This window comes from Hydra vulgaris, chromosome 11 (assembly GCF_038396675.1).
Source record: "Hydra vulgaris chromosome 11, alternate assembly HydraT2T_AEP".
In the NCBI taxonomy this organism is placed as follows: domain Eukaryota; kingdom Metazoa; phylum Cnidaria; class Hydrozoa; order Anthoathecata; family Hydridae; genus Hydra; species Hydra vulgaris.
Genome location: NC_088930.1, coordinates 9,000,588 through 9,012,500, shown reverse-complemented (window position 1 = coordinate 9,012,500; position 11,913 = coordinate 9,000,588). Strand labels below are relative to the sequence as shown.

The window sequence follows — 11,913 nt, the reverse complement described above, 5'->3', positions numbered from 1 at the left end:
TTACGGGAGCAATTTATGACTCTAGCAAAAGTATAGTTTTTTTTCTCAAAAGTATAATTATCATTGTAACTAAAATAAAAAATGCAGTCATTTTAGTAATTATTTTTAATAATTCTTAAAATGCCTGCATTCTATTACAATAAGAAAATATAAAACTTTTTTTATAAGCAGTAAAAACAACACTCATCTAAAGAATTTTTTCATGCTGCAATAAATGACACTTTTTTATTTTTGTAATATTAACATAACAAACATATGCTTGACATGGCGCGACAAATCTACAAAAGTGCAAACTTTTGTTAAAAAAAAGACAGAAAAATGAATGTCATGTTTGACGTTGGCGTCAGCCTAAAATTTTTAAAAACACGTGCATTAATTCAGCAATTTTTTTCCAAATAATTATGCGATTGATAGTTTTTATTTACTATAATAAACACATATTTATGATAAAAAACAATTAGTTACTAAAATTTATAACACATTTTAAAGACTTTAAAAGAAACCATGCTAAAACATGATTATTTCTTTCAATAGTGTAAATATTATGTAAAATAACAAAGTATGCTATCAAAGATAGTAATTATATTTTAGCATGGTTTTTGCATGCTATAACAAAAGCATGTAAAATTTTATTTTGAATAAATTTTTCTATGATGTGTTTTTTTTTCTAAACTTTCTTATTTTTCTTAAAGTGAAGTAATATTTATTTGCATATTAAAAACAATTTTAAAATGTTGAAAAGAATATTTAAGTTTTGCTGAAATATATACAATCTAATAGAATATATAGAATTAATATGTTTATTATAGTTTTGTATGTTTAACAGCACTAATATTATGATATTTTAATTAACTTATTATCAAATACTTAATATGATATCATGTTTTAAACAAGAAACAACTTATATTTTATTTTTAGCTCCTTTTATTTTAATTTCTTCAAGTATGTACGTTTTTTTTTATTTCTAAATAAGTTTAGCAAACTAAATTAAGAAAAATTCATTATTTAGCATCAATGGGTAACAATTTACAATTATTAGGTCAATGTATATTAATTATCATTAACTTGCACGCACTTTGGAAATGCGTAAAAAATTGTTTTGATAAAAAAAATTTAACTCAATAGACATCATTGATATATCTAATAACATAATAAGTAGAATAAAAATGAAAATAAAAGTTCCTTATATGACATATATCTCTTAAATTAGACATTTGTCATTAAATAAAGATACCAACATCAACATTCATAAAAAAAAAATTGATTTGTCACACCCTGGGCTTGTGATAAGTATAAAGCCAAAATTTTTTAATTAAAAACCAATTTTTTAAATAAACAGATAGCTCTCGCAAAAACAAAAAGCTCTCCTAAGAAGTTGTTTAGAGGAGCAGCTCACATAGCTTGCCATGTTCATTTTAGGAGGGCTTTTTGCCGCTCTCGCACTCATTTCTTTCCGCCAAGGCCTCTATATATATATATATATATATATATATATATATATATATATATATATATATATATATATATATATATATATATATATATATATATATATATATATATATATATATATATATATATATATATATATATATATATATATTATTATTATTTTATAAACATCAATTAATACGAGTTTCTCTCGATACTAAATTTATTATTATTATTATTAAAGAAATTTTTGCTGGATTGTTGTGACCAGCGTCTTCAGCTTTAAAGTTTTTTTTGTTTGTTTTTTTTGTTTGTATTTTTTGTTTTTTTGTATCTTATTTTTAAAACGGCAGTTTTATTTTATGTCAATGGGATGGCTTCATCTTTTTCTGACGTAAGTGCGCCATAAATAGCGTCCAAAATTTTGTTGACACATATTGACCCTCATCTAAATTGATACCGTTTTGTTGAGGGGCACATTAGTGGTAGTGTATTTCGAGTGCCTCACGAACTTTCCAATCAAACTTTTTAGCATCAACTTTTAAAGTTCTGCAACTGTCCCAGTTAATTTGTTGTGAACAATGTCTCATGTGTGTAGCTAATGCAGATCGTTCTGTTTTATTTCCTATTGTACTGTTTTTGTGTTGCTGCATGCGTGTTTTTATTTGCATTTTTGTTTCACCTATATACTTTTTGTTTCAATGACATTTAATAAGGTAGACTCCTGGGTGGCTGTTCATTTGTAGTTTAGATTTATTTCTTGATGTTAATATTGCTTCTAGGTTCAGGTTTGATTTAAAGACCGTTTTATATCCTGCCTTCCTAAACACCTTACGTAATTTGGGAGACAATATTGGTACCCAAGGTAATAAAATTGTTGGATACGTACTGGTGATGTTTTCATTGTTTTTAGTAGTCACTAGTGATTTTTTGTTCTTTCGTTTTATTTCTTTTATGATTTTTATGAGATTAGATTGTTTGTATCCATTTTCGACAAATACTTGAATTGGAAATTGAATAAGGAATTTCAGTTCATTTTCTATATGTTTTTGACTGCATACATTAAATGCTCTATGTACGAAGCCCTTGAATATTCCATTTAAAATTTGTGGGTCATGGTTTGATGTTGCCTTAACTTGAATGTTAGTAACTGCATTTTTTCTGTGTATTTTAAATTCATATTTACCACTTTTATTATTTATTATGGATATGTCTAGAAAATTTAGTGTTTTTTTGTCATTTTCAAATTCGATAGTATATTGTATTTTTGGATGCTGTTGATTAAGTATTGTCTTAAATTGCTCAGCATGGGCAACGTTAGGGACTCTAGCATGACTGTCATCTACATATCTATAAAATGACTTTAAATCAATAAGTGGGTTGTTTTTCAGCGCTATATTAAGTGCTCTTTTTTCAAGATGTTGAAGAAAAGATTCAGCTAAAACTACCATAAATGAAAGACCTATCGGACCTAATTTTTCAAGCTCGTGTATTTCGTTGTTCCATAAAAAGTATGGTCGGTATAAACATAGTTCTATCAGAGTTTTTATTTCTTTTATCTTTAATTTTGTCACTTTTTTAAAATTATCGCTCACCTCCAATAACCTTATGAGTACTTCAGCAGCTTCTTTAAGAGGAATTGATGGGTATAAGTTTATAACGTCCAATGATACCTGAACTTCGTCACTGGATATGTCCCACGATTTTGCTTTTTCTACGAATTGTTGTGAATTTTTTAATCGAGTTGGGTTTTCATTTAATATTGGTTGTAATAGTTTTACTAAGTAATTTGAGATTCCGTAGTTTGGTGTGCCTATTGAAGATACTACAATTTGCATTGGGTAAGATGGTTCAGGCTTATGTTCCTTTACTACACCATACATGCGAGGTGGTATTGAGTCACTGGGATACATTTGCTGGTATTCACTTTTTGTGAACCGACCTTTTTTATTTAATTTTGATAGTTGGACTTTGATTTTCATTGCGTAACTTTGTGTTCGATCCTCATTATTAAATTTAGTTGGCCCAATTTGGTATCCAACTTTTTATATTGCTTTATCATGGGGGATTGTTACAAAGTCCTAACTTTATCAAATGGGTGTATATCAATATTGTGATTTATTGGGACAGTTGCAGAACTTTAAAAGTTGATGCTAAAAAGTTTGATTGGAAAGTTTGTGAGGCACTCGAAATACAGTACCACCAATGTGCCCCTCAACAAAACGGTATCAATTTAGACGAGGGTCAATATGTGTCAACAAAATTTTGGACGCCATTTATGGCGCACTTACGTCAGAAAAAGATAAAGCCATCCCATTGACATAAAATGAAACTGCCGTTTTAAAAAAAAAAAAAAAAACAACAAAAAAAACAACAAAAAAAACTGACGCTGGTCACAACAATCCAGCGAAAATTTCTTTAATAAAAATAAAAATAAATTTAGTATCGAGAGAAACTCGTATTAATTGATGTTTATAAAATAATAATTTACATACTCTCATACATGATGTCTACATTCAAGAATATATATATATATATATATATATATATATATATATATATATATATATATATATATATATATATATATATATATATATATATGTAACAAATTATTTAAGATATCTTCTTTTTCTTTTGTAATTCAACTTCAAATGAGTTCGATATTTTTAGAGTCGCGTTTTAGATGATACATAGTAACACTCGAAATAGTGGCTGATCAACAATCAATGATGGTCTACTTTAGGAAAAAATGATATTTTGATCTCCCAAAATGAATTCTGGACAATCAAATTTGATCAGCTACAATGGCAAGTCTAGCTTTATATTAAAAATTTAAAAACACTCCAAAACAAACGTCAAAGAAAAAGACAAAAGTAGAACATCAACACAAAAACATTTAAAGCTTAAAAAAGAGAAACAAAGGTATTACAAAATTTATATAAACAAAAACTTTATTACCTGTTAATGAAATATTTTGAATCAATTGAATTCTTTTTAATGAAATGAATTTGCATTGCACCACTTAGAAACAATAATGTTTCTGTGTAAAATTTTGAAAAATAATAAATAATGCAAGTTTATGATTGGTAGAAAGAATTTTGGTATCATAATCATCATAATGCTTTAAGCAAAATAAAATTGTCTTTGCTTAAAATTTTTAGAAAATAAGTTTTAGAAGTAAAATTATATAAAAAGTATAAAAATAATCATAAAATGGAGGCCAGAAAAAAGAGACAGAAAATTATTTTTTTTAAAAAAGGAAATCAGGATCTGAAACACCTGCTAAGAATAAAGTAAAAGTTTACAAAAGAAAGTTACAATTACAAACAGCGTGGAAATACAAACATAAGTGGAAAGATTATACACTTGTGAAATATAATGCTAACGATTGGCTTGAAATAGAGAGTGTTGATGGAATAGTTACTGCGCTAAAATGCAGAGTATGCCAAGAATATGCTTCTCAAATTCAGATTTTTAAAGGGTACACACCAAATGGAGTGGTGGAAAAAGGATGCAATCGATTGCAACACAGTTCCACAATCATACATGCAGAAGGAATATTGCACCAAAAAACTTTTGAAACATTTATGAAACATTATGAAAAAAACTATCATTTCTTTTCGGTAACGAAACCGTAAAAGTTTGATCATTAATATTTGAATAGCTTTTTTATTGCGTAGAACTCGAGAGAAAGAAACATTTTTGCAATTAAATATTGAATGAAGGAGCTTGATACTTAGATCTAATTTGCATGTTTTTGTCAGGTTTTTACCAAACAATTGTTTACAATGCTGTAAACAGTTGTTTAGTTTAAACAAATGAATATAAAAAATTTATTTTATATTATAAATATAATAAAAATATTTATATTATAAATATAACAAATATATTTTTTAATATAAATATAAAAATATAATCATAAATGGAGAAAATACTCATACCAAAAATCTTAAAGTTAATGACAATCTAGCATTGCGCTAAAAAACATCTTAAGGTGATTAGAAAATAAAGTTTTTTTTAATGTTTTGAATGAATGACTTTGCATGAACGAATGACAAATCAAAAGTTGACTTGATCAACTTAATTAATTTCTTATTTGTTAATTTTTATGATAAGTTAGGATAAGCAAGATAACTTATCATAAACTTTTCTTACACTTAAGCCGGACAACTGTCCGGTTTAAGAATAAAAAAATTATTCTTTTTTTTTTATAGGCTCACTAAAGTGTTTTTATAACGAAACACTTATTTACACAAAACATAAAAAATAACAAAAAATAACACTCACACAAAAAACTATTTAAAAGGCTCATTTGTATTTATAATGTTACACTTTAAAACAAGGCCCAGTATAAGTTTTTATATTGATTTTTTTATTGTTTTGGAATTTTAAACTAAGTAAGAATTCTGCGGTATAAGCAGTGCTATCAAGCACAAACGTAAAAAGTGTGAAGCAAAAATTTGATCGTCCAGAAAATTACTTGATCATCTACTTTTCAATTCTTATCATTTCAGCTGATCAGTGTTGATCGGCAACCTCAAAATAATTATTTCAAACTTAAATTTTAACAAATAGATTTTACAACTGTTTACAATTATTAGAAATTATTCAAATTCTTAAATGTTGTTTATTATTTTTAAATTTTGTATTTTTTAATTTAAAAAAAGAAAAACTTGCAACTATACAGCTATTGAAAATTAACCAGGAGAAAACAAATAAAAATAATACATGAAGTGTTTACATGTGCCAGAAAGAAGGGTCGTTATTTCTTTGTTTGGTGGCATGTCTTGCATAGCAAAATTAATTTTCTCCCGGATCGATGATGCATTTTCTTGCCACTTTAAATTACAATGTCTTCTGTCAATAAGCCAATCTATAAAATATATTACTATAACTGTACTATATAACATACTACACATCAATTAAGGCAAAATATATATCATGTTTGCAAAAATTTTATTTGCTGTATCAATGCTATTTGATGTATATATATATATAGATATATATATATATATATATATATATATATATATATATATATATATATATATATATATATATATACATATATATATATATACATATATATATATATATGTATGTATGTATGTATGTATGTATGTATGTATGTATGTATGTATGTATGTATGTATGTATGTATGTATGTATGTGTTAGGTCTACCGGAAAATTCTGTCCATTTTTGCAACAAAATAAAATACAAATTTTTGATATCACCCTTAACCAGTGCTTGTGTGATATCTTCTTTGTTTTCGAATTTCTTTCCATTTAAGAAATTTTGTAAGGACAAAAACAAGTGATAGTCGGAGGGCGCTAAGTCAGCATGCGGCCTGGCATTATCATGATGCAGTATGGGGTGATAAGAATAGTGTCAAAAAATGAAATTCAGAATAGTGTCGAATATACTAACAGTTAATTTCAGCAATTACTAACTTGTTTTGCTTATCTTTACAGCATACAACTTTTACAGAAAAAAAAAAAGAAAAAAAAAAGAATAACAAAAGAAAAGATTGCTACCCCATGCCAAACCCTCAGTCGATGTAGCAGCTTTCCTTTACGGGTCAGGCTATTTGATAGTCAATGTATGTACTGAAGCCCCCGGCAGCAGGCTATTTCAGTATGACATCAGACATGCTATCTAAATACAGATTTATAGTTATTATCATTTTTTTATTTTAGTTACTATTCATTAAACTCCTTTAGGACATTATTCTTTTTTATTATTTTTAACACAATTCATTAAATTCATTTGCGACACTATTCCTTTTTTTTTGTTTTCGACACTATTCATTAAATTCTTTTGCGACACTATTCCTTTTTTTTGTTTTCAACACTATTCATTAAACTCCTTTACGACATTATTCCTTATTCTGTTATTCGACAATCAATAATGCAACAATTGCGACACTATTCCTTTTTTACATTTTCAACAATAAAATTTGCAAGATTAAAAATTTGCGACAATCAAAATTTTGCAACAGTATTTTGCCACACAGCAGTATGATGTCCTTCCCATTGAACATCTTCTGCATTTTTTCTTGGATTTTTGTTTTTAATTTATCAAGTTGCTGACAATACTTCTCCAAACTAAGCTTTTTGTTTAATTTTTAAATGCTCATAATGTATTGGTCCTTAAATGTCCCACCATATACACCACATTCTCTTATTCAGAGCCAAATGTGGTTTAGATGTGGAAGGGCTAGGTTTTCCCAGTTCACAATATGCTTTTTTTCTTACAATTTTTTTGTAAATAACCCAATTACCTGTTCAGAAATGGCTCGGTTCTGTACTGAGCACGTAGAGATGTGCATATGACAACTCAATTATCCAAGTTTTCTGACTTAATTCATGTGGCACCCATCTTGAATATTTCCATACTAATCTTATCTTTCAAATATGGTCCGAAATAGTTTGCTGAGCTGATTTAAGTGTTTCTGCAATCTCAGAAATAATTTCAGACAAAAACAAATATTGTAAATAAATTTATAAAAGAAGCCCTGGTATTCATTTATTTAATTTCTTCCACCATTACAAAATTTAATAATCAAATAATATATTTTACAAATAAATAACAATTTATTGTCTGATTTTCCTATAATATAAGTATTGAGAAAAATCAAATATAGAAAATGAATAAATGTAAGAGAAAAAACTAACCAAATTTTTCGTAGTTCTAGTGCACATAGCAAATTCGTTTATTAATAATCAGGAAAAAATTGCATATCAAAACATTGTTATAAAATTATAAAACTCTTTTTATAAATTATGTTTTTTTTCTCAACTTGTATCAAACTCTGTAGCTAAAATTAACAACTACCCTAAAAAAAAGAATAGAAAAGTTGTCTAAAAATTTTAATAAAAACTTTCAACTTTTAACTTTCTTTATTTAGTTATTAAATATTTCTAGATTATTTAGTTCAAATTTGATCTTTTGTTTCCATTTTTAGCATTACTTTCTTTTTTCTCAGTAGATAAGTTTAGCTTTTTGCCGCAAATTATTGAAACGCTTTAAAAGTTAAAAAATGCAAACCATCATGGTCAGTGTGTCTAAATAAATCACTTTGAACGTGCGGGAACAAGGCACGCGACCTGTATATATATATATATATATATATATATATATATATTTATATATATATATATATATATATATATATATATATATATATATATATATATATATATATATATATGTACACACACATATATATACATACATATATATATATATATATATATATATATATATATATATATATATATATATATATATATACACATTAAAATGCAAGACTGGAAATTTTTTTTTGTTACTTGATAGACTGCCAGCCCCAACCAAACCCTCAGTCAATGTAGCAGCACTCCCTTGCGAGTCAGGCTATAAGATAGTCGATATGGCAACACTCCATTGCGAGTCAGACTATTTTTCAGTCAATGTAGCAGCACTCTGTTGCGAGTCAGGCTATTTGTCAGTCGATGTAGCAGCACTTTGTAGCGAGTCAGGCTATAAGATAGTTGATGCAACAACACTCTGTGCATGATTTGCAGTAAAAAAAAATAAAAATATTTTATTAAAAAAAATAAAAATAAAAACATTGTTTATATTATTGAAAAAACATTCAGAATGTTTTTAAAAACATTCTGTTCAATTTAGTTGTCCTTTTTCGGTTTTTTCAAAAAACGAATATTTTGTAATTAACTTAACGGTTTTAACTTTCTGACAACAAGCAAATGTTAAACGAAAGTCAAAAGAAGTTAAAAGTGACGTATTTGTTGGCATATAAATAATTTTTTTCCTTCCGTACTCCTAATTTCAACAATCTATAGAACTATAGAACTATATATATATATATATATATATATATATATATATATATATTTATATATATATATATATATACAGGGTGTTAGCTAGCCCAATGGTGCCGCGTATAACGCAGAATTTCCAATGGGTATAAAATTCCCAAAAGTCAATGATCCTTTTTTTTTTTTTTTTAATTGTTTTTTTGAATTTTTTAGGACCTTTTCTAGAAAATTTCCAACATTTTCTAGAACAACAACAATAAAAATTCCCAATACGGCAAAAACGTGGTATAAAATTTATTTCTGGCTAATGCTCTGATATATATATATATCATGGCCTTCTTTAAAGAAAGCCTCGACACCGTGCGCGATTTTTTTTTGACTGAAGGCCGATTTAAAAAAAATATGGCGGTTTAGTAAAATAGAAAAATGTTGTATAGCTTTGCTAAGACTAAATATATAATTAGTAAACATTCTACTTGCATTTTTTTGATGCATTATTATAAAATTAGTTTTTTGACGTTAAATTAACAACTTCTTTATAAGCTAAAATTGTTTATTAAAATGAATAAAAATATTTTAAATCAAAATTTTATTTATATAATATATAAGAAATAATAAGTAATTAGAAAAATACAACAATAAAAAACCAAATTATTTTTTTTTACTAAACATGAAAAAAATTTTTTACATAAGCTTGATTTCTTTTAGTTTGGTTTCTTTATTACTTTTGGGAGTGTGAAGTAATGCAAAGTTCTTTAAGAAAATGTTTGCTAATGTTTGGCATTGTTTCTTTGCAATAGAAAAACTGTACAATAAATGCAAACTGTCGTATAAGAAATGTTCGGCAAACTCTTTTATCTAATAAAGAAAAAAATATGTAGCAAAATAAGGACCACTGAGATAGAGTATCTGATGGAATAGTTAATCCTCCTCTATTTAAAGTATTCAAGTAAGTTCCATATTTTTCATAATATGTAGTTGTATCTTCATCATTTTCTTCAGTAGAACACTTTTGAACATAACCAGCAATATAGACAATAGCATATAAAATGTCTATATTTATAGTATCTTCTAGATCTGCTAAATTGTAAATTATATCAATTTCTCTATCATTTAAATCTTCAAGACATAAAAGACAGTCATGGCCATCATTTCCTTCTACATCAATATTCAGTTGTAGCACCAGCTTAGCATGTTGAATATGTACTTTTTCGATAACTGATTTAGCTGTTATAAAGTAAGTACCACCAGAGCCTTGCCTTCGTTTTCCAAAGCATTTTTCAATTGGATCACTAGAAAACCAACCTAAAATAACATATTCATTTCCACTTGATAAAAGATGACAAGATAAATCAACTAGGCCACGACAAGAATGTGAAAGAGCATTGCTTGTATCTCTCGTAAGCTAGCGAACACGTTTACCAGATGTTGGTTTCATATTTTCAGCCATTGTTGCAATAGCGAGCAACTTTTTTAAATTAATGTCATCTGAAGATCTGATTACATTACGTGACTCATCCCTAAATCTAGCATTGGCACCTGTTCATTTAACAATCACTATTTTCCAAAATTCTATAATTAACTCCAAAAAAATAATAGTACACTTGACACTTTCTTGTTCTATTTTAGGATGAGTTTTTAGAGCTGCAACTGTCTCTTCACTAAATATTTGTAATAAACAAGTGCTTACTTTTTGTCGTTCTATTGGTTTAGGATTTATTGATGTTTCAGTCAATCTGGATAACTTTTATTAACTGGTTTTTTTTAAGTGTATATAAGTTAATTAAATCTCTCCAATTTGCAATGTGAGTTATTTCATTATGAATAAACTGCAACTGACCTAGTTTTTCTGTTAGCCAATTGTTTCTTATGCACTTCAAAAGATGAACATAGTCATATAAAATATAACAACCATTTTGACATAACCAAGGTTTTCCCTCTACTGTTTTGAATTTAGAAAAGAAGCTTTGGTTAACTTTATTTCCATCTGTAATAATTGCAATTACTTTACCATTACACGTAGAAGTTTCTATGGTGTCTACAATTAATTTGCATTGTTCTAGTTAGAAATCTGAAGTCAGATTACTAACTGGTAAAACTCTTGCTAAAAATTCAGGTCCACCATAAAAACTTTTGACCATAAATGAAAGTACAGTAGTAGCTAATTTCTCTGGATAATTAACAGCATTTCCGCAAATTAATTAACTCTGGATAATTAACAGCATTTCCACTTTGATATAATAATGCTGCTTTTACATAAACTTCATCTATCAATAAAACACAATTTCTTTTTTTTTTATTTAAGTTCACAGAACTTAAAAAAGTTAAATCATCCTGAGAGTTTATTTTTGAAGTTATGTGCGTCAAAGTTCGAATACTTGGCAACTGATAATCATAACATAATCGATGGTAGGTGGAACGACTTGTTGCAAAATATTCAAAAGTTCTCGTTATTATATCAGCAGAATAGACAGCACAACCAACAGAATGATCTCCCATTACATTTAGATGCTCAAGAATTATTTGAATTTTATGATCCTTATCCTTAATTTTCAAATATCTAAGGGCTTCGTTTAAAGATGACTTTGTACAAAGAGAAATGATTTTGTTATTTGACAGAGGTTTAATAGTACATTTTGAACCAAAATGAAATG

The 11,913-nt window shown here is 27.0% G+C and overlaps 1 protein-coding gene across 2 annotated transcripts in view; it reads right to left on the bottom strand.

The window, feature by feature from the left end:
* Window positions 1–11,913, bottom strand: part of LOC101239513 (CDK5 regulatory subunit-associated protein 3) — a 71,082-nt gene that overhangs the window by 45,254 nt on the left and 13,915 nt on the right. The window contains exon 2 of one of the 2 annotated variants that reach the window (XM_065810018.1): window positions 6,176–6,307. In XM_065810018.1, coding sequence (XP_065666090.1) covers window positions 6,176–6,307 — 132 coding nt within the window. Of the gene's footprint in view, window positions 1–6,162; window positions 6,308–11,913 lie in introns of both variants that reach the window. The other variant, XM_065810019.1, reaches the window with a different exon arrangement.